The sequence below is a fragment of the Dendrobates tinctorius genome, unplaced genomic scaffold (assembly GCF_039654945.1).
Source record: "Dendrobates tinctorius isolate UK_male_01 unplaced genomic scaffold, ASM3965494v1 ptg000181l, whole genome shotgun sequence".
NCBI classification, from domain to species: Eukaryota; Metazoa; Chordata; class Amphibia; order Anura; family Dendrobatidae; genus Dendrobates; species Dendrobates tinctorius.
Window position 1 is genome coordinate 5,627,403 of NW_027361848.1, and position 27,937 is coordinate 5,655,339.

A 27,937-nucleotide genomic window follows, 5' to 3' on the forward strand; every position below is an offset into this window, starting at 1 on the left:
GTAAGTACTGAGTGTTGTATTTTTTATTTTCCTCCATTAAAAAAAGAAAAAAACTAGCCAAAAGCTGCTTAAAGCCCAGAATTCACTGACTGTACTATACAACATAATTTATATTTATGATTTATGGTTTAACTCCTTAATGACAACCAATACGTCTTTTAACTGACCCGAGATATGAGAATATCATCCCCATACAGGTGACAATCCAGCAGCTGTTGGCTGTACACTATAGCTGACAACTTGCTGCATCAGCACGATCAGTGTTTGCACCGTCCAAATCTGTTTAACCCCTTAGTTGCTGCTGTCAATAGTTACTACATCATATAAATGGTTAACAGACTGTGGGGGCTTCCTCTTTATCCCAATTGGTGCCATCAGATCATTATTATGTGGTCCTGATGTTTGCCATGGCAATTCACGACTAAATAGTGGCCTTAGAGTCTAACTAGGCTGCTGTATCTTCAGAAGGTAGCTGCATTTAGGAGGTAAAAATACACATTTTCATTTCTGTCATGCCACTTTGCATTAATTCCTGAAAATCACTTGAAGGGTTAATAAACTACCTGATTGCAGTTTTCAATGTCAGTGCTGTTTTTAAAATGGTATACCATTAGGAGAATCCCCAAAGACACTTCAAACCTGGATAGGTCCCTAAAAATTTTTTATTGTTAATTTCCTTGAAAAAACAAAATTACTGCTACATTTTTAAACCTCCTAAAAGGCTAACAAAATAAAATAAGATTTTTCAAATGGTGCTGATGTAAAGCAGACATGTGGGAAATGTTATTTATTAATGTTTTGCTGTGGCATGACTATCTGGATTAAAGGGATAATCAAACTTTGAAAATTGCAAATTTTTTAACATTTTTCTCAAATTTCCAAATTCTTATGTACACAAAACATGTCAACCTAAATTTGTCATTATCATAAAGTATAATATGTCACAAAAAAAAAATCTCAAAATCACTGGGATTTGTTGAAACATTTCAGAGTTATTATCACATAACGTGACACTGGGCAGATTTAAAAAATTTGGCTCCGTCACTAGGGGTTAAGGTTTTCAAAATGCCAATTGGGACCACTTTTTAAACATAATGGATCATGCTGCTTGGAAATTACTGAAATGGTTTTAAAATAACTAAAAATACTGTCACATTCTGAACAGATTTGTGTTTTATTTCCAAAGTGCATAGAGCTGTAGTACTAGGATTATTGAACCTTACTGTAATAATTTTGCTTTTGCCATACATTTATAGCTCTGGCACAGTTTTATAAAAATCATTTCTCTACATGTCTGACAGCCATTCCATTCCAGTGTCAGTTGAATTCCAACCAGAGAACACCTCATTCTACTTAATGTGCTTCTGATTACGTGATCACCTGAACCAAATCTTATTTAACGAAGGAAAGTATAGGACAATAGGACAAGCTGAATGGCAAAACAAGTGCTATTAATATCCCAAAAGTAATAGGAATGAAAAAATAACTTTTAGCCATGCCAAAGGAGTTGAAGTCTTGAGTGAGGAAAAGAAGGGCTCAATTCTGGCTTTACTAGCAGAGGGATACAGTGAGCGTCATGTTACCTCCATCCTTAACATTTCTAAGATGGCAGTCCATTACAACAAGGTCAAGCAGCAGACATTAGGGACAACAAATCTACAGACCGGCAGAGGGCGAAAATGACATCAAGTGACCTACAAAAGGCAAATGGCAGCTGGTGTGAAGTGCACGGCAAGAACAGTTCGTAACAGGCTCCTAGAGGCAGGGCTCAAGTCATGTAAAGCTAGTAAAAAGCCTTTCATCAATGAGAAGCAAAGGAGAGCCAGGCTGAAGTTTGCCAAAGACCATAAGGATTGGACCATAGAGGACTGGAGTAAGGTAATCTTCTCTGAGGAGTGTAAATTTCAGCTTTGCCCAACACCTGGTCGTCTAATGGTTAGACAGAGACCGGGAGAGGCGTACAAGCCACAGTGTCTTGCACCCACTGTGAAATTTGGTGGAGGATCGGTAATGATCTGGGGATGCTTCAGCAAGGCTGGAATTGGGCAGGTTAATCTTTGCGAGGGATGTATAAATCAAGCCGCATACATGGTTATCCTGGAAAAACAGTTGCTTCCTTCTGCCCAGGCAATGTGCCCCAACTCTGAAGACTTTTTTTTTCAGCAGGACAATGCGCCATGCCACATAGCTAGGTCTATCAATGTGTGGATGAAGGACCACCACATCAAATCCCTATCATGGCCAGCCCAATCTCCAGACCAGAACCCCATTGAAAACCTCTGGAATGTAATCAAGAGGAAGATGGATAGTCACAAGCCATCAAACAAACACTGCTTAAATTTTTGTGCCAGGAGTGGCATAAGGTCACCCAAAAGCAGTGTGAAAGACTGGTGGAAAGCATGCCAAGACGCATGAAAGTGGTGATTAAAAATCATGGTTATTCCACAAAATATTGAACTCTTCCTGAGTTAAAACATTAGTATTGTTGTTTCTAAATGATTATGAACTTGTTTACTTAGCATTATTTGAGGTCTGCAAGCACCGCATTTTTTTTGTTTTGACCATATCTCATTTTCTGAAAATAAATACAAAATTTAGTGCTTGGAAATTCAAAAACATGTCAGTAGTTTATAGAATAAAAGAGCAATTTACATTTTACTCAAAAATCTACCTATAAAGAGAAAAATCAGACAAACTGAAAATTGTGCAGCGTTCTCTTAATTTTTGCCAGAGCTGTATATTACTTTTGGCCACATTCACATGTTCAGTATTTGGTCAGTTATTTACATCAGTATTTGCAAAATCCAGGAGTGAAACAATTAGAGGAAAAGAATAAAGGAAACATGTCACCACTTTTGCATTTATCACCCACTCCTGGTTTTAATTAATAAATACTGATGTAAAATACTGAACGTGTGAATGCAGCCTTAGGCTAGTTTCACACTAGCGTTTTCTTGAGCTACAGAGGGATGCGCACAGCCACCGTGAAGCTCCGCCCACGGCTGCGCCTCCTCCGGTCAGCTCCGCCTATGGGCGCATGAAGCTGCATGCGAACTGCGAATCCTATCTTTAGCATTCGGTACGCAGGCCGTGCACAGGTATGCGTTTGCCGGCACATGTGTCCTTTTGACGGTGCGCCGATCGCAACAAAATGCAACACGGTGCGTTTGGCGCAGGTCGGCGCAGTCAAAAGGATGCATGCGCCGGCAAACGCATACCTGCGCACGGCCTGTGCACCCAGTGCTAAAGATGGGGTACGCAGGTCGCATGCAGTGTCATGCGCCCATAGGCGGAGCTGTTCGGATGAGGCACGGCCATGGGCGGAACTTCACGGCAGCCATGCGCATCCCTCTGCAGCTCCAGGAAATGCTAGAGTGAAACTAGCCTTAAACTGTGTTCAGTGCTGGTTGTAAACTCAAATTTGCCAGAAGTCTTTCCATGAGAACATTGGGACTCCTCTACGGGAAGTAATGGCAACTAATGCTTTTTTTTTCTAAGCCATGTCCATGAAAAAAGTTGGACAGCTGCAGATACCTTTCTGCCCCTAATCTTATTTATATAAAGGACATTGTGAATTAAAAAAATTCCATATACAGGTAAACTAGAAACTTCTATTGGTATTAAAGTTAAATTATATTCCCTATGAAGCAATCTACCGTATTTTGATCCATATTGGCACTACCTGTACAAACATTAACATCGGCTATGACAGTTTAGCTAAGAGCATAACACTTGACATGCTGTTTAGATATTGCTATACTAGTGAGATTTAGGGTGGAGGTGTACTGGCTCATAATTAATATTTCTTATAAATATGATAAATGTATGATTGCTGGCTCCTTTCATGCTTTCTGAGAATATGGATCCCAAGTTTCCCTTTTGTGATTGGTGGAGTTTGCAGTGGCTGCTATTTTGCTTGTCAGTAAGGTGAGTGCTTAATATCCCTGCTTTTCACCATTTATACCACACCTGCATTGGTAATGTGATATTACGCTCAATTAACTCTTTAGAACATTGTTTAAATTTTTTTACCTGATTCATGTAAAGTACAAAAAAAAAACAAGCTGCTGTTTATTTGACTTTTTGGACTTTGTCCTTTATTTCTAGAAGGTTCCAGTTCTCATGTATAAATTTTTAGTATTTCTTATAGAATTAAAATAGCACCTAGAAAAGTATCTCTAGAACAATCTTGAGAATTCCTATTAATATAGTCCGCAGCATAGATTCCTCTTCTTGAGATGCATCCTGGGGGGCTTGTTTTTGTGGTTTGTTTCTTGTCTCGAGGTGTTCAGGGTCATAAGAAGCTTCGGAAAATGGATCCTCTTGAATAGTTCTATCATAATAAACTTTCAATTCAAATTCACTTTCAAGATAAAATGGATGCCCATAGATTCCGATTCCCACAGGGCGGCTGAAATGGTCTGGGACAATTAGTACATCCAGGCCACAAGTTGTAGATTGGAGCTCGTATTCATCAAAAGTGGGATTAAGGATTGAAGAAGAAACATAAATATCTGCATCACCTTTCACGCTCTTCATCTTCAGTATTATCCTTCCTTCATGGCTAAGTCTCAGGTAACTGTAGTTTCCACCAAGTATTTGTCCCTGGACCACATGGAGGAGCATCCACTCATTTGGTATTTCATCATCTGTGAAACATTCAACGTAGGCTAAAGTACTCAGTGCAAACAGCGTCAGAAGGCTTTTTTCCCAGTGGCTCACCATCTCTCTACTGAAGTTGATAGAAACAGATTAAAGGAAATAAGGGGAAAAAATTACTTTCTAGATTCATAGCCCCCAAAATAACAGCTATAATAACAAATAAAGACATATATGATTATTAACGCGCCCGGAGCCCGCATTTAGCTGCTAACACTGCAGGGAGAAAATTTAACTTCATTCTCTCCCCCCAGCAACGTTCCAGTTTCAGTCACGGGGGCGGTGCCGGTGGATGTCCAGTTACCAGTTTTGAGTATACAGAGCAGCAGCTGTAACTATGCGCCCGGCCCCTGACTGATTGCTGACCTCAATGTAGAGCCAGTGTCAGTCACGGCCGGGTGGAGCAGTTACATCCGCCGTGCTGTATACTTAGCAGTGCTTGAACCTGGAACGCTACAAGGGAGAATAAAGTTAATTTTCTCACAGCAGCGTTCAGCTAAATGCAGGTGTCGGGCAGGTTAAAACTCTATTAACCTGCAGATTAACTCCATATTTGCAGGCTAATAACGGTTTCTCTAGTGACAAGTACCCTTTTAAGCTAAAACCAGTTGCATTTATAATGCAATAGTGAAAGGATATGACAAATGTTTGATGCATGCAGGACCCAGATTTATTTTGTCCACTCTGATGTAGGTAGTTGGTTTATAAAGTAAAGAATAAAATGGAGTTAAGGAAATAGATGAGCAATTGTGGCCACATTCCCTTTTTTCTGCACAGATATGGCATTTTCCTCTTTGGATGCACGATGGACCCCACATCTCTTCAATATAATTGGCATATCCTGTCATTATAACAATCATCCCAGTTTTCTTTTTTTTTTTTTGCTGTCAAAGTATTGAAATCACAGATTATGATTCTTGTCTACAAATAAACCACTAGGACCCATGTATCAAAACTAAAGCAAACAAAATCTGCTTGGCTATGTAAAACAAATGTCAGTAGGAAATAGACACTAGTCTTTTCTGCAAATCGCAAGATTCAAAATTGCATTTCACACGATGGTATATACTGTGGGGAAAAGAAGTATTTCATACACTGCCGATTTTGCAAGTTTTCCAACCTACAAAGAATGGAGAGTTCTGTAATTTTTATCGTAGGCACACTTCAATTGTGAGAGACAGACTCTAAAAATAAAAAACAGAAAATTACAGTATAATTTTTAAATAATTAAATGTTATTTATTGCATGAAATAAGTATTTGATCACCTAGCAACCAGCAAGAATTCTGGCTCTTACAGAGCTGTTAAAGAAAAACTAAGAAACCCTCTTTCTCTGCACTCATTACCTGTATTAATTGCACCTGTTTGAACTCATTACTTGTATGAAATACACCTGTTCACATACTCAGTCACACTCCAACCTCTCCACCATGGTCTAGACCAAAATAGCTGTTTTTATCGACACTGGGGACCAAATTGCAGACCTGCAAAAGGCTGGGATGGGCTACAGGACAATACGCTAGCAGTTTGGAGAGAAGGAAACAAATGTTGGCACAATTATTAGTCATCTTTCCTCCATTTTCTGTCAATCTTCCTTGGTCTGGGGATACATGCAAGATCTTGCCATAAGGGGTAAGCCTGATTCTGAGAGATCAGGAACCAGCTCAGAACTACATGGGAGGACCTCGTTAATGACCTGTAGAGAGCTGGGACCACAGTCTCAAACATTTCTTAACAACACACTACGCCGTCAAGGATTAAAATCCTGCAGGGCACGCCAGGTCTCCCTGCTCACGCCAGCACATGTCCAGGCCTGTTTCAAATTCACCAATGACCGTCTGGATGATCCAGAGGCATGGGAGAACATCATGGGGTCAGATGAGATCAAAATATAACTTTTGGGTGTCCACTCTACTCACCATGTTTGAAGTAAGAAGGATAAGTACAACTCCAAGAACACCGTCCCAACCATGATGGAGGGGGAAACATTTTGGGGGGGTGCTTTTCTGCAAAGGGGGCAGGACGCCTGCACAGTGTTGAAAGGAGAATGGATGGCGTCACGTATCACGAGATTTTGGCCAACCTCCTCTCAGTAAGAGCATTGAAGATGGGTTGTGGCTGGGTGGGTCTTCCAGCATGGCAATGACTCAAAACACAGCCAGGGAACCTAAGGAGTGGCTCCATAAGAAGCATTTCAAGGTCCTGGAGTGGCCTAGCCTGGGTCCAGACCAGAACCCAATAGAAAATATTTGGAGGGAGCTGAAACTCAATGTTGCCCAGCAACAGCCATGAAACCTGAAAGATCTGGAGAAGATGTGTATGGAGGAGTGGGCCAAAATCCCTGCTCCAGTGTGTGCAAACTCGGTCTCAAGAACAGGAAACGTCTGACCCCTGTAATTGCAAACAAAGGTTTCTGTACCAAATATTAAGTTCTGTTTTCTATTGCATAAAATACTTATTTAAAGCAAAAAAAAAAGCAAATTAAGTAAAAAGCATACAAATGTGATTTTCTGGATTCTTTTTAAGACCGTCTCTCACAGTTGATGCGTACCTATGATAAAAATTACAGACCTCTCTATCCTTTGTGGATGGGAAAACTTGTAAAAGAGGCAGTGTATTAAATACTTATTTTTCCCATTGTGCGAGAACAGTAATAAAACTTTTACAGCCAAAATAGGTGAAACAAAAACAATTGAACTTAAGTAATTACATTCTCCTCTAGATCTTGAAAATAAGGGGATGAGCACACCAGTGGCGGTTCGGGTTCTGGTTCCCGATCCAAACTTTATTCCAAAGTTCGGCTACCAAAACTGTACCTGAACTTTAATCAGAAACCAAACACCATGGAAAGCAATGGGACACAGATGTTTGAACTAGAAAATGTCTTTCTCTGAACCAGACTTCCGGGAAAAGTCCGTGTTCGACGTTTAGCACTGGCCATTTAACTTCAGGTTCGCTTATCTTATGACATCTTTCATGCAGGCTTATAGAAAAATTGTATGTATTTCATCATCATTACTGCACTGTTAGTAGCTAGTCTATAAACCTTCAGTAGTCTATCTAAAATCGCCAACTCTACTTTGATGATTTAATTGTAATTATAGTTGCATCACTTATTATTACAAATGCTCTCTATGCAAGATATACAGTTTTAGGATTTTTAGCTTAGTGTCTTAGCATATTGACATGTTTCTATGTTTTTTCAGATATGCCTCATTCTTGCATTAACAATGCGGATTGTTTTTGCTACGTATGCGGAAAACTCCCTTTTGCGTCAAAGATGAAAAGACTTCCATGATGAAGAAAGCCTACAACCTATATTTTGGCTGCGGAATAGGAGATCACTCATATGCTGAAAAGCTGAACAGATTACATCCTACCCTGTGGTTGCCTGGGAAGAGGCAATCTCTTGCAGCCCTAATGATCTGGGAGAGAGCCAACCGATCATACTACCAAGTGCTATTCCTGCATGGTGCTCCCTCATTAGGAAAGGCGTTTGAAGGAGGGAGAAGTGGACTTTACTGTATCCAAGCATTCCATCTGCCATATGCCCAGTACCACATACAGAAGAACTGCTAGATTCAAAAGCACCAGAAACATTTTCAGTCAAGTCTAGTAAGGAAGAAGAGGGCGCTTGGTGTTATTAAACATCTTCCTCTCACAACCCAGTGTTTGTCAGCAACCTTAACTGAACCACACCTTATAACACAAAGTCAACTGAACAATTTTGTTATAAATTTGGATCTGCCCAAGGGAAAGGCTGAGCTCTTGGGTTCCAGGCTACAACAGTGGAATCTTCTAGCAAGCGATGTTCGGATTTCTACCCGTGATAAAGATCTTGTCCAATACTTGCTCATGGAAGGCGATCCTGTGGCATGCAACAACATCAACAGTTTAATGGAAGCTCTGAAGATAACTTATAATCCAGAGGAATGGAGGCTCCTCAGTGATTAGTCCAAAACAAGCCTAAAAGCAGTCTGGCTGCATAATGGCAATGCACTACCTTCAATTCTAGTTGATTATGCAGTCCACATAAGGGCCATTCCATGGTAACTTACGTTACATTCACAGGTCAAAAACTGAGTTAATTATGGCTACAGACTGTTCTTTGAAGGCAGGCACAAAAATGAGTGAATGTATATTGTACGTTAAACTATTCTCAATAGATTAACAGTTTGATTTTTCAACAATACAAATTAAATACAAAATACAGTGTTATTACTTGCTTACACAAAAAGGAAAGGCAATTGTCCATCATGAGACTGCCAAATTTTCTGTTCTGGTAAACAGGGGAGAAACACTATTTTTATTGTATTAAAACAACATAGTCCAAGCAACTTTAACAAACTTATTTTAACCTCTCAAGTTAAATGCAACAGTTATTATTACAAGAAATGTAGGTAACTTACGTCACAACACAATATAGTTACTTGCATTACAAAACAAAGAGTGTGTTCAACTTTGTCAGTGTTCATATTTGAGAAGGCAAACTGACTTTAATTAGACAAAACATAGGCTGCATGTGATGATTGATGCACACTTGTGGAGTCTGGTTGGGTCCCGGGGGGGAGGTGTTAGTGCACGCTTGTGGGGTATGGGTGGGGTCTCGGGGGGGGTTAGTGCACGCTTGTGGGATATGGGTGGGCTCCTCACTGGGGCGGGGTTAATGCACGCTTGTGGGTGCTGGTTGGGCTCCAGGGGAGATTAATGCACGCTTGGGGGTTCTGATTGGGCTCCTGGGGGGATTGATGCACACTTGTGGGGTCTAGTTGGGCTCCTCACTGTGGGGGGGATTAGTGAACATTTTTGTGGGGTTTGGTTGGGCTCCTGGGGGGCCGGTTAGTGCACTCTTGCGGGGTCTGGTTGGCGCCCGGGGGGGATTAATGTATGCTTGCGGGGTCTGGATGGGCCCTGCATTAACTCTCCCCAGGAGCCAGCCAGACTTCACAAGCATGCATTAACCCCCCCCCAGGAGCCCACCAGACCTCACAAGCCTGCATTATCCCCACCCAGGAGCCCACTAGACCCCTCAAGCGTGCAATAACCCCCCCTCCGTGACCCCAACCGGACCCCACAAGCGTGCATTAACCCCTGTGTTTGTGTGGTCTGGTTGGGCTCCCAGGGGGCGGTGCTAATGCCCGCTTGTGGGGTCTGGTTGGGTTTCTGGGGAGGGGAGATTAAGGGTATGTGCACTCATTGTGGATTACCCTGCGGATTTGGCTAAATCCGCAGGTAAAATAGCCTGCGGATTTAGTGCAGATTTACTGCGGATTTTCGTCTCTTCAGCTGGCATTAATGGCATTGTGACTCTAAAAATACAAAGAATGACCTTATAATATAAAGTAAAACGAACATCAAAATTATGATAGTATTTAATCTTTTCAAAAAGCTGACTGTAATTGTTGTCCAAAAACTGAAAGGCAGGTAACTTATATTGAAAAGCTGAAGTAACTTGCGTTACAAAGCTGAAGTAACTTGCGTTACAAAGCTGAAGTAACTTGCGTTACAAAGCTGATGGTAACTTAGGTTGAAACGCTGAAATAAATTACGTTATAAAGCTGATGGTAACTTGCGTTACAATAAGTTTACTTCATACAGAAACTGTGAAACTTTTAGCAGCAACATGAAACTTAGTGAATAGTTAATACATTATGCAATATAAGAACTCTGCAAGTTACAACTTAATTTATGCTTAGTTCTCAATTGTACAAAAACTTTTTATCTTTTTGGTAACTTACGTTACTGAGAAAATGTCTACAATGGATATGTGCAAAATTTCTGGTAAACAATAATCTTAAAGAACCAAAGATATTATGGTATTTTGGTTTCCTAACAGTTAGGCTGAGTTCACACGTAGCGTTTTTTTCGCGTTTCCGCGGCGGTTTTAACCGCGCGATTTTGCCGCGAAAACGCGAAAAATAAGCATCCCATGCATTCCTATGGGATTCCGCAATGCTGTGCTAATGCTGCGGTTTTTACCGCGGCGGAATCGCTTCGCAGTAATAACCGCAGCATGCTCATTAATTTGCGGAATCGCGGCGATCCCGCACCCATAGGAATGCATTGTTCCCCTTATTTTCCGCATGTGGCTGTGCACACCATGCGAAAAGTAAGCAGAACATTTGCGGATGGTACCCACGGTCCGGAGGAGAGGAGACTGTCCTCCGGGCTTTGGGTACCATATTCCTGTAAAAAAAAAAAGAATTTAAAAATAAAAAATATTGTTATTCTCACCCTCCGGCGTCCCGCGCAGCCTTCCCGCTTCTCTCCACGCATCCGTTCCCAGTAGTCCTTTGCGAAAAGAAACAGTGTTGCCACCTTATGCCATGTGTAATGAAGTACCAACTTAGAAAGAATTAACTATTTCCAAAATATTTGAAAATTTTCAAAAATATTCCTTCTCAGCATGGAACTGCCCTAGACAACATGAAACAGCTGTTCAGGTGCCTGAACTATGACCAATATTTGTGGCCCCTCTGTGGTGACAAAGGTGGCAGCCTGTCCTCCTTACTTGGTCTCCAGGGTGGCAACACAACATATTGCTGCCTTCTGTCTGAGTGGGATAGTCGTGACGCAGCATATAATTACAATAAAAAGACTGGACTCTCCAACATTCACTTTAACCAGGGAATACAAATGTCCTGCATCCAGCACTCGCTGAGCAACATAAAATTGTTACCACCATTGCATATCAAGTTGGGCCTAATGAAGAACTTTGTAAAGGCAATGGATAAAAATGCGAAAGCATTCACTTATCTCAATGATAAATTTCCAAGGTAGCAAAGATAAACCTCAGATTCGCAAGCTTCTTCAAGATGAAGATGAAGTTTGTTGCAGGGCAAGGAAAAGGCTGCATGGGTAGCATTTGAATTAGTGGTAACTAATTTTTGGGGAAACTCAAGAGCAGATAACTGAAGAGTTGGTGCAAAATCTAAAAACATAAGGGTCTTGGCTATAACATGTACTTAGAGTCATTTCTTACATTTGCATCTAGACTTTTTTCAACCAAACTGCGGACCAGTGAGCGACGAACACGGTGAGAGGTTTTGCCAAGATATTGCGGCTATGGAGAAAAGATATCTAGGAAAAAGGAATCCATCAATGCATACAGATTACTGTTGGACAACTGCAAGAGATGATCTGATGCAGTAGTACAAGAGACAAGCAAAAAGCAGTTGTCGCTGAATGAGGACCAAATTTTGTAGCGCAATTTCTGCAACTGTTTATAATTCAGAATAGTTTACATATTTTAGTTATTTGAATTGTTGCCAAATTTCTTCTAAATATAAAATTGGCATAACATTGTTCATCTTTATGTGCAAAAATAAAATGTTTCAAAGTACAGAAACTTTTATGCAGCAAAAGGAAAACTCTGATAATATATAGTGGGTACAGAAAGTATTCAGACCCCTTTAAATTTTTCACTGTTTCATTGCAGACATTTGGTAAATACAAAAAAGTTCATTTTTTTCTCATTAATGTACACTCTGCACTCCATCTTGACTGAAAAAAAACAAACGTAGTAATTTTTGCTAATTTATTAAAAAAGAAAAACTGAAATATCACATGGTCATAAGTATTCATTCCCTTTGCTCAGTATTGAGTAGAAGCTCCCTTTTGAGCTAGTACAGCCATGAGTCTTCTTGGGAATAATGCAACAAGTTTTTCACACCTGGATTTAGTGATCCTTTGCCATTCTTCCTTGCAGATTCTCTCCAGTTCCGTCTGGATGGTGAACGTTGGTGGACAGCCATTGTCAGGTTTCTCCAGAGATGCCCAATTGGGTTTGGGTCAGGGCTCTGGTTGGGCCAGTCAAGAATGGTCACAGAGTTGTTCTAATGCCACTTCTTTGTTATTTTAGCTGTGTGCTTAGGGTCATTGTCTTGTTGGAAGGTGAACCTTCAGCCAAGTCACAGGTCCAGAGCACTCTGGAAGAGGTTTTCATCCAGGATATCTCTGTACTTGGCCGCATTCATGTTTCCTTTAAGGGTATGTGCACACGCTGCGGATTGCTCTGCGGATTTGGCCGCGCGGATTTTGTTAAATCTGCAGTAAATCTGCAGGTCAAAAGACCTGCGGATTGCTCTGCGGTTTTGCCCTGCGGTTTTTCCATCTCCACAATGGAGATGGCAAACCGCAGCGGAATCCGCAGAAAGAATTGACATGTCAATTCTTTCTGCGGTTTTGAAACCGCAGCAAATCCGAGAGGAAAATTCCGCAGCGTCTGCACAGCGTTTTTTTTTTTCCATAGGGTATAAAGGTACTGTACACCACAGCAAAAACTGCTGCGGACCCGTTCGCAGCGTGTGCACATACCTTAATTGCAACCAGTTGTCCTGTCCCTGCAGCTGAAAAACAGCCCCCTGTGGGGGTTTCACTGTGGGGATTGAATTGGGCAGGTGATGAGCAGTGCCTGGCTTTCTCCACACATACTGCTTAGAATTATCACCAAAAAGGTCTCTCTTCGTTTCATTAGACCAGAGAATCTTATTTCTCATAGTGCGAGAGTCCTTGATGTGTTTTTTTAGCAAACTCTATGTGGGCTTTCATATATCTGGCCCGATGGAAGCCTCTCCTCAGTGCAACTCTGCCATAAAGGGCCTGAATGGTGGAGGGCCGCAGTGATAGTTGACTTTGTGGAACTTTCTCCCATCTCCCTACTGCATCTGTGGAGCTCAGCCACAGTGATCTTGGGATTCTTCTTTACCTCTCTCACCAAGGCTCTTCTCCCACGATTGCTCAGTTTGGCTGGACAGTCAGGTCTAGGAAGACTTCTGGTGGTCCCAAACTTCTTCCATTTAAGGATTATGGAGGCCATTGTGCTCTTAGGAACATTGAGTACTGCAGAAATTCTTTTGTAACTTTGAACAGATCTGTGGTTAGGCCTCTTTCACACTTCAGTTTTTTGCCATCAGTCACAATCCGTCAAAGTGTGGAAAAAACGGATCCTGTGAAGATTACAAAAAACTGATGCAGTGGATCCGTTTTTTTTAACGGATTCATTGAAGCTGGAGCTGTAGGAATTTAACCCCTTCACCCCCAAGGGTGGTTTGCACGTTCATGACCGGGCCAATTTTTACAATTCTGACCACTGTACCTTTATGAGGTCATAACTCTGGAATGCTTCCATGGATCCTGGTGATTCTGACATTGTTTTCTCGTGACATATTGTACTTCATGTTAGTGGTAAAATTTAATTCAAATAACGCGTTTATTTGTGAGAAAAACGGAAATTTGGCGAAAATCTTGAAAATTTCGCAATTTTCCAACTTTGAATTTTTATGCCCTTAAATCACAGAGATACGGCACACAAAAAACTTGATAACTAACATTTCCCACATGTTTACTTTACATCAGCACAATTTTGGAACCAAAATTTTTTTTTGTTAGGAAGTTATAAGGGTTAAAAGTTGACCAGCGATTTCTCATTTTTACAACACCATTTTATTTTTAGGACACATTTGAAGCCACTTTGAGGGGTCTATATGATAGAAAATACCCAAAAGTGACACCATTCTAAAAACTGCACCCCTTAAGGTGCTCAAAACCACATTCAAGAAGTTTATTAACCCTTTAGGTGCGTCACAGGAATTTTTTTGAATATTTAAAAAAAAAATGAACATCTAACTTTTTTTCATAAAAAAAATACTTCAGGTTCAATTTTTTTTATTTTACCAAGGGTAACAGGAGAAATTGGACTGCAAAAGTTATTGTGCAATTTGTCCTGAGTAGGCTGATACCTAATATGTGGGGGGGAACGACTGTTTCGGCGCATGGCAGAGCTCAGAATGGAAGGAGCGCCGTTTGACTTTTTCAATGCAAAATTGGCTGGAATTCAGATTGGACGCCATGTCACGTTTGGAGAGTCCCTGATGTACCTAAACAGTGGAAACCCCCTACAAGTGACCCCATTTTGGAAACTAGACCCCCCAAGGAACTTATCTAGATATGTGGTGAGAACTTTGAACCCAGAAGGGCTTTACAGAAGTTTATAACGTACAGCTGTACAATTAAAAAATCATATTTTTTCCACAAAAATGATTTTTTTCACCCCAATTTTTATTTTCCCACGGGTAACAGGACCCTAAAAGTTATTGTGCAATTTGTCCTGAGTACGCTGATACCCCACATGTGGGGGTAAACTACTATTTGGGCGCATGGCAGAGCTCGGAAGGGAAGCAGCGCCATTTGACGTTTTTGGCTGGAATTGAGATCGGACATCATGTCGCGATTGGAAAACCCCTGATGTACCAAAACAGTGGAAACCCCCACAAATGACACCATTTTGGAAACTAGACCCCCTAAGGAACTTATCTAGATGTGTGGTGAGCACTTTGAACCCCCATGGGCTTCACAGAAGTTTATAACATAAAGCCATACAATTAAAAAATCATATTTTTTCCACAAAAATGATCTTTTCACCCTCAATTCTTATTTTTCCAAGGGTAACAGGACCCTAAAAGTTATTGTGCAATTTGTCCTGAGTACGCTGATACCCCACATGTGGGGGTAAACCACTATTTGGGCGCATGGCAGAGCTCGGAAGGGAAGCAGCGCCATTTGACGTTTTTGGCTGGAATTGAGATCGGACACCATGTCGCGATTGGAAAACCCCTGATGTACCTAAACAGTGGAACCCCCCCACAAATGACACCATTTTGTAAACTAGACCCCCCAAGGAACTTATCTAGATGTGTGGTGAGCACTTTGAAGCCCCCAGTGCTTCACAGAAGTTTATAACGCCCGGGCGTGAAAATAAAAAATTCGTATTTTTTCCACAAACATGATCTTTTAGTCACCATTTTTTTATTTTCCCAAGGGTACCAGGAGAAATTGGACCCCAAAAGTTGTTGTCCAATTTGTCCTGAGTATGCTGATACACCATATGTGGGAGAAAACTACTGTATGGGCACACGTCGGTGCTCGGAAGGGAAGTAGTGACGTTTTGGAATGCAGACTTTGATGGAATGGTCTGCGGGTGTCATGTTGCCTTTGGAGAGCCCCTAATGTACCTAAACAGTGGAAACCCCCACAAATGACCCCATTTTGGAAACGAGACCCCCTAAGGAACTTATCTAGATGTGTGGTGAGTGCTTTGAACCCCCAAGGGCTTCACAGAAGTTTATAATGCCCGGGCATGAAAATAAAAAAATCGTATTTTTTCCACAAACATGATCAATTAGTCCCCAATTTTTTTATTTTCCCAAGGGTAACAGGAGAAATTGGACCCCAAAAGTTGTTGTCCAATTTGGCCTGAGTACGCTGACACCCCATATGTGGGAGAAAACAACTGTATGGACACACGTCAGGGCTCTGAAGGGAAGCAGTGACGTTTTGGAATGCAGACTTTGATGGAATGGTCTGCGGGTGTCATGTGCGTTTGGAGAGCCCCTGATGTACCTAAACTATTGAAACTCCCCACAAGTGACCCCATTTTGGACACTAGACCCCCCACGGAACTTATCTAGATGTGTGGTGAGCACTTTGAACCCCCAAGTGCTTCACAGAAGTTTATAACACTCGGACGTGAAAATAAAAAAATCATTTTTTTCCACAAAAATGATATTTTTGCCCCCAATTTTTTATTTTCCTAAGGGTAACAGGAGAAATTGGACCCCAAAAATTGTTTTGCAATTTGTCCTGAGTAGGCTGATACCCTACATGTGGGGGTAAAACACTGTTTGGGCGCATGGCAGAGCTTGGAAGGGAAGGAGCACCATTTGACTTTTTCAACTGAGAATTGGATGGAATTGAGATCAGACGCCATGTTGCATTTGGAGAGCCCCTGATGTGCCCAAACAGTGGAAACCCCCAATTCTAACTCCAACCCGAACCCCAACACACCCCTAACCCTAATCTCAGCCCTAGCCCTAACCCTAGCCCTAACCCAACCCTAACCCTAATGGAAAAATGGAAATAAATAAATTTTTTTAATTTTATTATTTTTCCCTAACTAAGGGGGTGATAACGGGGGGTTTGATTTACTATTTATGGCGGTTTTTATTTTTGGCAGCTGTCGCACGCTAAAAGACGCTTTTTATTGTAAAAATAGTTTTTGCATCACCACATATTGAGAGCTATAATTTTTCCGTATTTTGACACACCAAGTCATGTGAGGTCTTATTTTTTGCGGGATGAGTTGATGTTTTTATTGGTACCATTTTCGGGCACGTGACTTTTTTTATTGCTTTTTATTCCGATTTTTGGGACGCAGAATGAACAAAAACCAGCATTTCATGAATTTCTTTTGGGGGGGTGCGTTTACACCGTTCCGCGTGCGGTAAAATTGATAAAGCGGTTTTATTCTTTGGGTCAGTACGGTTACAGCGATACCTCATTTAGGTCGTTTTTTTATGTTTTGTCAATTTTATGCAATGAAAACTATTTTATATAAAAAATAATTATTTTTGCATCACTTTATTCTGCGAGCTATAACTTTTTTTATTTTTTCGCTGATGATGCTGCGTGGCGGCTCGTTTTTTGCGGGACAAGATGACGTTTTCAGCGGTACCATGTATATTTATATGCGTCTTTTTGATCGCGCGTTATTACACTTTTTGTTTGGCGGTATGATAATAAATCATTATTTTTTGCTTTGTTTTTTATTTTTATTTTTTAAGGGGTTCGCTAAAGGGGTTAACTAATGGGACAGTTTTATAGGGCGGGTCGTTACGGACGCGGCGATACCTAATATGTGTACTTTTATTGTTTGGTTTTTTTTTATTTCCAAAAAATGGATTTATTGGGGGAATTTTTTAATTTTTTTTCTAATTTATTTGGCGATTTTTTTAAATTATTTTAACATTTTTTTTATTTTTTTTTTTTAACTTTATTAAATAGTCCCAGGTGGGACATCACTGTCCTGTGACAGATCTGTCACATCACAGATCACTGTGACAGATCAGCGATCTGTCACAGGCAGTGCAGAAGGCTTCCTCATGCCTGCGCTTTGCAGGCACTGAGGAAGCCAGCTTCCTGCAGGCCCCCGTCGCCATCTTGGATTCGGGGGCCTGCAGGAAAGGAGCCCCCCGCAGCAGCGCTGCACATTGCGCTGCCGTGGGGGGCTCAGGGAAGCACGGAGGGAGCCCCTCCCTGCCGATGCTTCCCTTTAACCCCCCGGTACACCGCGATCATGTTTGATCGCGGTGTGCAAGGGGTTAACGTGTCGGGGGCGGTCCGTGACCGCCCCTGACACATTGTGCCGGGTGTCAGCTGTGATAATCAGCTGACACCCGGCCGCGATCAGCGGCGCTCACCATGTGGGCGCCGCTGATCGCGGTAGACGTACTATCCTGTCCATGGGCATAGGGGCCCAGGTCCCATGGACGGGATAGTACGTCGGATGTCAGAAAGGGGTTAAAGGAACAGGATTCTGGAGAGAGAGAGATTGATTTTGTGCCAGTGGAAAAAGCAGCCGCAGAGGTTAAAATAAAGGAAGAAAAATTATTCTGGGCATGCTCAGTTTTAAAAGACGGAATCCATCGGATCCTGAGCCCATAGGCTTCCATTATAGCCAACGACGGATGGCGCTGGATCCGTTGCTGTCCGACTTTTCGACGTACAAAAAAAAACATTCCTTTGTCCGTTGTCTCCGGCCGACGGACAGAGATTTTATGATGGATACATCGGACGACTGATGAAATGTGTGGCCATCCGTCACAATCCGTCGCTAATGCAAGTCTATGAGAAAAAAATCGGATCCAGCATGAGAAACCGCTGGATCCGTTTTTTTTAAAAAAACAACGGATTGTGACTGATGGCAAAAAACTGATGTGTGAAAGAGGCCTTAAATATGAGTGTCTGAGCAAAGTGTCTGAATACTTATGATCATATGATATTTCGGATTTTCTTTTTTTTTTTTTTTTTAAATCAAATAGTCTTTATTGAAGAAAATAAAAAGGATAACAATAAATACAGAGGCATGTATAAGTATATCGGCAATATTACTTTTCTTACATTTTTAGTAATACAAGAAAATCCCCCTTGGAAAGTAAACTAAGAAAACCCTCCCCAATCCCTCCTCGTCACGCTTTCACTATCCCTGTCCATATAATACAATGCCGCACACATTTCTATAACCCTAATATCCTGTCTTTGAGGAGTTCCAGAGAGACTAACCTGGAAAAGTCCAAACAACCAACTCCCCCATATATCCTCATAGCGATTCATTTTGCCTCTCTTCATATACACACTCCGCTCCCTCAGTATCACGAAATTGACTCTGTTCACAATTTCCTTTCTGGTAGGAGGATCTTCATCCAACCAATGCAATGTGATAGCCAAAATGCTATAGTTGCAAGGAAGACTATCGCCAGTCTGCCCCATTCGTCCGTCACCACCCTGTCTACATGCCCTAAAATACACATCAATGGGTCTCGAGTAATATTTATTTCCATCACTCTATCAAATTCAAGACCACTATCCAAAATGCCTGTAATCGGGGACAGGATCATAGCATATGTAGCATATCGGCCTCATCCATCGTACAACTCGGGCACCTAGAATCCATTCTCACACCAGCCTTTTTCATCCACACAGGAATCCTATATACCCTATGTATGGTGAATAATTGTGACACCCTCCCAGACTCAAGAGATTTTAGGGATGTATTGCAAGACCAACTCCCATTGAACATCTGATATGTCTCCCAAGTCAGCAATCCACCTAACTTTGGCCGTTAACGGATGTCTCTCCAGAAACGTGTCTAGCAGTCCCTTGTAAATAAGTGTTATAAAACCCCTAGTACTCCTCTGTGCCCCAAGTTTACTCAACAAACTGTCCCTCTGTATCATTATCGGTGATCTTCTCCACTGCTTATGAAATGTATGTCGCAGGTACTGGTAGAACATATATTACGTTCCAAAGGAAATTCTTTCTCAAGTGCTTCAAATGTTTTGAACGTCTCACCATCCAACAGCTGCAACACATACCATATACCTATTCTTCTCCACTGTCCAAAATTTTGTAAATTTAGCATTTCGGTCAACCACGGAATATACCAAATAGATGTGTAACTCGTGTATTCAATTATTCCCCTCCACTGCTTAAGTTTTTTCCACAATTTCTCAAGCAGCGCCAGTGTTGGAAACTTTCTAGAACTCAGCCGAAATCTGCCTGCCTTCAAGGAAGCCAACAGTGGACCCTTCCCCACCATGTGAGATATAACCTTCCCCACTGAACTAGAAAACTTCTGATCCCCCCCATCCCACCATATGTTGACATTGAGACCCAATGTAATATAACCATGAATTGGGTACAGCCAGACCTCCATCATCTTTTGGGCGCTGCAACAACTCTAGCTTGATACGCACTCGACCTCCCTTCCATATCAAATCCCGGAAGATGGCATTAATTCTATAAAATCTGTTCTGGGGTAACCAGATCAGTGAATTATGCAGCACATACAAAAGCTGAGGCATGAGTATCATCTTAATTAAGTTCGCACGCCCAGCCATTGTCAAGTTTAGCTTCCTCCACGCCACGATCTTCCGTTTAAACTTACACAATAGCGGAGCAAAATTAAGCCTCTCCTAGTCCATGAGATTGATACCTTAATACCCAGATATGTAACTTCCTCGACTACCTGTAGTTGAGTTAAACAATCTCTATCAACAGGGGTCCAGTGGCAGCAGCAATGATTTATCCCAATTAATACGTATCCCAGATACACCAGCATATTCATCAAGGACCGTCATCACTGCCCTCAAAGAACCCCCCACATCCCCCAAAAACAACAGCATGTCGTCGGCATAGAGTGCCACCTTTTTCTCCTGTGTTCCATATTGGAATCCCACAATATTTTGCTCCCGTCTTCATATCGTCGCCCGGTTTTTCTTTAATACATTTGCAAAAATTTCTACATTTATGTTTTTTTCTGTCAAGATGGGGTGCAGAGTGTACATTAATGAGAAAAAAATTAACTTTTTTAAATTTACGAAAAGATGGCAATGAAACAGAGTGAAAAATTTCAAGGGGTCTGAATACTTTCCGTACCCACTGTAGAAACAAGAGCCAATTAAAATTTTCAGTGTCAACTTGAATTCAGGAGGTCATAATCATTAAGAAATGGCTCATATCATAACTGAACCTGATAACTTTTGAAAATATATAGAGCAGTAATTATTCATCTTTATGTGAAAACACACTATTAGAAGTGATCACATTGTAATAATTTTAACTGCGGAAATGGATTTGTAACCAAGACACTACCCATCCGCTCTGCAAATTTTAGCATCTGCTCACAATCCAACAAATCATAGCTCACCCAAAGAAAAGACAATGTGTGCATATACCCGAATGAAAATAAATAAGTAAAAAAGCAAGTGCATTAAATAATTAATATAGGGTATTTAGTAAACACTGTTTTTTCATTAAAAAAAAAAAAAAAAAACATAAAGCTGTCCCACCGCGACAAGGTATACCCAATTGGGACAGTAACTACACTCTCTAATGTTAAAACCCACCTAGTATGAACAGTGGCATAGAGTCACCAGGTTCCAACAGGACACCCAGCTTTGGAAGGACTATATATGAACTGCCCAGCTCAGTGAAAAGGGGGCCACACCCTATTTGTACTGAATACAAAAATACTGAAGAAAAAAAACAAAAAAAAAACAGAAAACCGAGTATAACTTGAAAACATGCATGATGTAACAAGCAAATCCAAAGAAAATATGAAAATAAGTAAGAAGGCACAGTGCCAGAACGCGCGTAGGGGACCTGGCAGCACGTTTCCCTTAGGAAATAATGCCCTACTGAGGATTTTATATATTTTTTTGTTATGCACCTTATTTCTCTTACTTGGCACAATTGCTGCTAACATTGTCATAGTAATTGGTTAGCACTATTTGCACCTTATATATCAGCTTACACAGCTTTTTGCTGCACATGTGTCACTTTAGTGCATTTTTTGCCAATATTTGTTTTTATTAATCTTTCAGCACAGCCTGTGCTTTATATCTCAATTGTTTACATAGCTTTTTTCAGCATTTTGTTTTTTTGCACATATAATTTTTGGCACACTTTTTTGCACATATTATTGCACAATTTGCACACATTCATCCCATATATATTATTTTTTAGTTCTCACTACTTTCACTGGTTTCTTTGACATTTGTTGTGTTACTTAAGGTGCTATCATGTGATTTATATGTTGATCAATTTTTTGGGGCATTATGCAATAATTTTTACAAACCTACCAGGGGCATAGTGATATTATATTATCTGTATTTATTATTATATGTGTTACGTGCTCCTCAGGGGCAGACCTACCGCCCTTGCAGGCTGTTCATTGAACAGGGGCCCCAGGGGAGAGGGGGGCCCCTCCAGCACAGCATGGCTAATTGTTCAATTTTCAAATTAGCTATGTGGAGCGCAGCAAGGAGGAGAGGAGCGCTGCGGGAGGCGGCGGAGTGAGGACTGAGGTCACTGGAGAACAAGGTGAGGGATGGCGGGAGTCATAACTGCTGCTGGTTATTATCCCCAGAGCAGCAGTGACAGGAGCCAGCGTGTCCCTGATGACAGCATTGACTTCGTGCTTGGTGCTTCCTGGTTGTTGCTGTGAGTGGCTGAGAAACCTGATCAGACGAGCTGCTTCAGTCACTAAATTCACTGCTTGTAATCAGTGACCCCAGACACCGCCTGTCATTACTGCTGCAATATCTCCAGGTTCAGAGTCGCCCCTGACCCCAGCCTTTGTATTGCTGCATAAAATATATACTGTTTATATAATGCTGCAGAATATGCACACAAACAGTATAGGTGTGTATTATATGAGTATATTCCTCCGCTGTACTGTAGATATCGATTCATACTGTATTTGTGTATTAAATATATGGGTATATACTGGCTCAATGATATAGGAAGCCACTGTATGTCCCTTTTGCCTAATGCTATCAAAAAGTCTCCCCACATTGTCTAAAGCCCCCTAATTTATGTATGGAGATACTGTAGACAGTTTGTGTAAAGGTAAATATTGAGGTTTTCCCAGAGGTGGGCAAATCGCGATGCAACTGCCTCGGGCCCAAAGATTAAGGGGGCCCACCGACACCAATGAATATTTCAGCTGGATTGCATCCGCGGACGCACATTCAACTGAAATATATTGCAGCGCTGGGGATCCGCTGGCTCCCTGCACTGCAATACACACCGCTGGCCAATCAGAGGTCAGCAGCTGAGCTTGGTGTGCCCGTGACTGGGCACACATGGCAGTTTCTATAGCTGTGATCCGAGAGCTGCTACTGCACATGTGCCGGCGGCGCCATCTTGGAGGATTTTTTTTTTCTTCTCCAGCAAGATGGCGCCGCCGGCACATGCGCAGTATCGGCTCTCGGATCACAGCTAGACACAGATAGCTGCTACTGCGCAGGCACCATTTTCAAATTATTATTTTTTTTCCCTAGCTCAAGAAAATTAATTATTGCCACACAAACCATGCCATCATGCTGCGGAGCAGATGCCACAGCTGGCCGCTGCCTGCAGAAGGGTTTTTGTCTCTGTCTTCAGTATCTTAGGTATTCATTATGCAAACCTGTCAGCAGCCTGCATTATGAATATCTAATCAGAGCACCACATACACCAGCCCTGCCTTAGGACACGAGCATATCATTAACTACAAACTGAAAATAAAGATTAAACATCAACCACAAGATGAATTTAATCACCAGGTATCATTGTAATCAGTATAACGGCGCCAACCTGACAGTGTCTGTAGGTTACTATGCACAATCCTGCTGACAGGTTCCCTTTAATTGCATAATTTCCTCTTTTATTATTTATAACACTGTTCCTTATTACGTAGCATCCTTTCTAGTTATGTATGTTGCCGTCCGTTATTATTTAGTGTCCTCTGTTGTTAACCTCCTCCAACAGATAAACAGCTTTCCCAGGCTCCATTAGCTATCATTGCAGTTTATATCTAACAAAAGAGGACGGTATGAAATAAAGACCAGTGCACTATAAATAACAATGCTGTACATAACGAGAGGGCACTGTGTAAGAAGAGACAGCGTTACATGACAAGAGACTAGGACTGTGTAATAACGGGCCGCAATATACAGAATGAGAGGAGACTATGCAATATATCGTATTTTTTGTATTATAAGACGCACTGTTTTCTCCCAAAATGTTGGGGGAAAATGGGGGTGCATCTTAAAATGCGTATATACCTTACTGGTATCATTGCCGCAGGCTGAGATGAGGGGGTGTCCGGAAGTGCTGCAGGTGCCCGGCGGTGGTACAGGGTTGTCTGGTGGTGCTGCTGCGAGGCTAGATCTCCATCTGCGCATCCACCGTCCCCGGTGGCCATTTTCCCGGAGTCCACCGCACAAGAAGCCATGGAACTGTGGGGGGCTCTGGCCTTTCACAAAGTATCGGCAGAGCCCCCCGCAGCACCAGTGACACCCGCAACAACATCGGGAAGCATTTCGGACACCCACAGCATCGGAGACACCCGCAGAAGCAACAGGCAGCAGGGCCAGACACCTGCAGCAGCGTCAGATAACCTCAGTGGCGCACCGCACATCGGAACACCTCCTCATCCCAGCCTGCGGCCTGCAGCATCACCGCACTACTGCCTCCTCCAACAGCAAATCCCGCTTCACCACAGCCACCACCCTCAGTAAGCAAAAAGACACATGGATTATAAGAAGCACCACCATTTTATTAAAAAAAAAAAATTCTATTTTTCTCCTCAAAATTTGGGGTGCGTCTTATAATCCAGTGCATCTTCTAATCCAAAAAAATACAGACGGTATGTATATATCTATACATTGGTAGCCATAAAAGGAGGGGGGCCCAAACACATTTCTTGCACAGCGGCCCCAAATCGTCTGTGTCCGCCCCTGGTGCTCCTATACCTGACTCAGCTTTTATTGTTATTGGTTTTACTATTCAATATTGATAATAAAATTGTACTTTTATTTATTATATCTTATTGGTCTTTATTGCACCCATTTCTTTTATGATCCCTACATACAGGTGATGCTCAGATCACCTGTGTGTAGCAGAAACACTCACTTGCCATGAGCGCAGACCGCTGGGCGGCTCTCATAGCAATCCGGCAATGACAAGCACAGGGGTCTCCTGCAGACCCCGGGTTGTAAACCAACCCATCGGCAACCCGCGGTCATGTGACACGGGCGCCGATGGGCGGGATTACTGACGCACTTCTGGCACAATCACATTAAAGCCGCTGTCAAAGATTGACAGTGGCATTTAACAGGTTAACAGTCGAAGGTGGAATTTCGATCCACTCGCGGCTGTTAGGGGCACATGTCAGCTGTTCAAAACAGCTGACATGTGCCAGGAAAGATGTAGGCTTAGCACCAGAGCCCACATCAAAGGGAGGGGAACGACATGCGCCATATATGTACGCGCATGTTGTGACGGGGTTAAACCTCTAGGGCTTGCTTCATAGACCTGCTCAGATAAGCTACAACATATGTAATGCACTAGACACCTTATGCAGTTTTATAGTTCCTACCACCATAGATGATTCCCTTATATTACATGTACATGGACATACTGTCACAACTCCACTGTATTCCCTGTGCAGGTGGGTGGTTACGTGACCGCATGTATGAAATTTGCATACTTGTCATATCCTTCTTCCGAATCTCTTCTACTAAGGGATGTTGGTTGAGCCAAGATGGCATGTGACCGTAAGTATGGAAAGAAATCTCACATATACAGTCACAGGGACCACCCACTTAATTTGGGCATATAGAAGAATCATGACTTTGTACACATCACACACTATCAGCAGTCACAGTGACTGGCAATTTTTGTTCCAAGCTTGTATAACCCCTTTAAAAGGGAACCTGACAGCTGATAAATGATGCTGAAACAATGGGCAACATGTACGCCTTTATAATTTCACCCATATACAGTGGGGAAAAAAAGTATTTAGTCAGTCAGCAATAGTGCAAGTTCCACCACTTAAAAAGATGAGAGGCGTCTGTAATTTACATCATAGGTAGACCTCAACTATGGGAGACAAACTGAGAAAAAAAAATCCAGAAAATCACATTGTCTCTTTTTTTTTCATTTTATTTGCATATTATGGTGGAAAATAAGTATTTGGTCAGAAACAAGCAATCAAGATTTCTGGCTCTCACAGACCTGTAACTTCTTCTTTAAGAGTCTCCTCTTTCCTCCACTCATTACCTGTAGTAATGGCACCTGTTTAAACTTGTTATCAGTATAAAAAGACACCTGTGCACACCCTCAAACAGTCTGACTCCAAACTCCACTATGGTGAAGACCAAAGAGCTGTCAAAGGACACCAGAAACAAAATTGTAGCCCTGCACCAGGCTGGGAAGACTGAATCTGCAATAGCCAACCAGCTTGGAGTGAAGAAATCAACTGTGGGAGCAATAATTAGAAAATGGAAGACATACAAGACCACTGATAATCTCCCTCGATCTGGTGCTCCACGCAAAATCCCACCCCGTGGGGTCAGAATGATCACAAGAACGGTGAGCAAAAATCCCAGAACCACGCGGGGGACCTAGTGAATGAACTGCAGAGAGCTGGGACCAATGTAACAAGGCCTACCATAAGTAACACACTACGCCACCATGGACTCAGATCCTGCAGTGCCAGACGTGTCCCACTGCTTAAGCCTGTACATGTCCGGGCCCGTCTGAAGTTTGCTAGAGAGCATTTGGATGATCCAGAGGAGTTTTGGGAGAATGTCCTATGGTCTGATGAAACCAAACTGGAACTGTTTGGTAGAAACACAACTTGTCATGTTTGGAGGAAAAAGAATACTGAGTTGCATCCATCAAACACCATACCTACTGTAAAGCATGGTGGTGGAAACATCATGCTTTGGGGCTGTTTCTCTGCAAAGGGGCCAGGACGACTGATCCGGGTACATGAAAGAATGAATGGGGCCATGTATCGTGAGATTTTGAGTGCAAACCTCCTTCCATCAGCAAGGGCATTGAAGATGAAACGTGGCTGGGTCTTTCAACATGACAATGATCCAAAGCACACCGCCAGGGCAACGAAGGAGTGGCTTCGTAAGAAGCATTTCAAGGTCCTGGAGTGGCCTAGCCAGTCTCCAGATCTCAACCCTATAGAAAACCTTTGGAGGGAGTTGAAAGTCCGTGTTGCCAAGCGAAAAGCCAAAAACATCACTGCTCTAGAGGAGATCTGCATGGAGGAATGGGCCAACATACCAACAACAGTGTGTGGCAAACTTGTGAAGACTTACAGAAAACGTTTGACCTCTGTCATTGCCAACAAAGGATATATCACAAAGTATTGAGATGAAATTTTGTTTCTGACCAAATACTTATTTTCCACCATAATATGCAAATAAAATGAAAAAAAAACAGACAATGTGATTTTCTGGAATTTTTTTCTCAGTTTGTCTCCCATAATTGAGGTCTACCTATGATGTAAATTACAGACGCCTCTCATCTTTTTAAGTGGTGGAACTTGCACTATTGCTGACTGACTAAATACTTTTTTTCCCCACTGTATGTTTAACTCTGAAACACTTCTGCGTTTTAGAGAAAAATGTAGTTTTACCCCTTCCAAAATGGGCAATTTTCTATTTTTCCTCCCTTTATTCCAAGAGCCATAACTTTATTTTACCTTTTTTTTTTTAAATTTACAATGTTCACTGTAAAGTAGAACTGACTTGATCGTCCGCATCATTACACAATTACAAAACATGTATAGATTTTATTTTAAAAAAATTAAGAGTTTGAAAAAAAAATTTTTGCTTGTGTTTTCGGGATATAGACTTAGGTAAGGGCCTATTTTTTTTTTTGCACCCCCCGAGTAGACGTTTTTATTGACTTTGGGCTATATACATTTTAATCACCTATTAAGTTTTTTTTTGCAGCTTCTGAAAAAATGCAGTTCTGGCATTTTGTTTTTTTTCTCGTTTAGCTGATCACCATATATATTAGAGTATGAGCAGAGTTTTTCAACACATTTTTTGTGCTGAAAACACCTCCCTCGGCTGATACTCGAGTGAGGGTCCAGAACATGGAGGGGGAGTGGCAGCGGGTCACAGAGGCAGGAGCCGGCTGCTGCGGCTTAAGTCTGTGCCCACTGCTAAAGAGAAATGAATATACACTTGTCTGTAATAGCGCGCACAGTGTCAATCGCTGGCTTCCTGCAGCAGCTGGGCGATCACGTGTGCCCGCTACTTAAGAGGAATGAATAGTCACCTCTCTCTAATCCCATGGGAGTGGAGAGATGTGAATATTCATTTCTCTTCAATAGCGGGCACACATGATAGCTCGGTGGCTGTGGCTGA

The 27,937-nt window shown here is 41.8% G+C and overlaps 1 protein-coding gene across 2 annotated transcripts in view; it reads right to left on the bottom strand.

Annotated features, from left to right (window-relative positions):
• Positions 1–4,070: 4,070 nt before the first annotated feature.
• The window catches only part of CUNH6orf120 (chromosome unknown C6orf120 homolog), a 73,492-nt gene continuing 49,625 nt past the window's right edge, over positions 4,071–27,937 (bottom strand). The window contains exons 1-2 of one of the 2 annotated variants that reach the window (XM_073551860.1): positions 8,889–8,913; positions 4,071–4,732 (exon numbers count right to left, since the gene is read on the bottom strand). In XM_073551860.1, coding sequence (XP_073407961.1) covers positions 4,165–4,725 — 561 coding nt within the window. In that variant the 5' untranslated portion in view covers positions 4,726–4,732; positions 8,889–8,913 and the 3' untranslated portion in view covers positions 4,071–4,164. Of the gene's footprint in view, positions 4,733–8,888; positions 8,914–27,937 lie in introns of those variants that run through there. The other variant, XM_073551859.1, reaches the window with a different exon arrangement.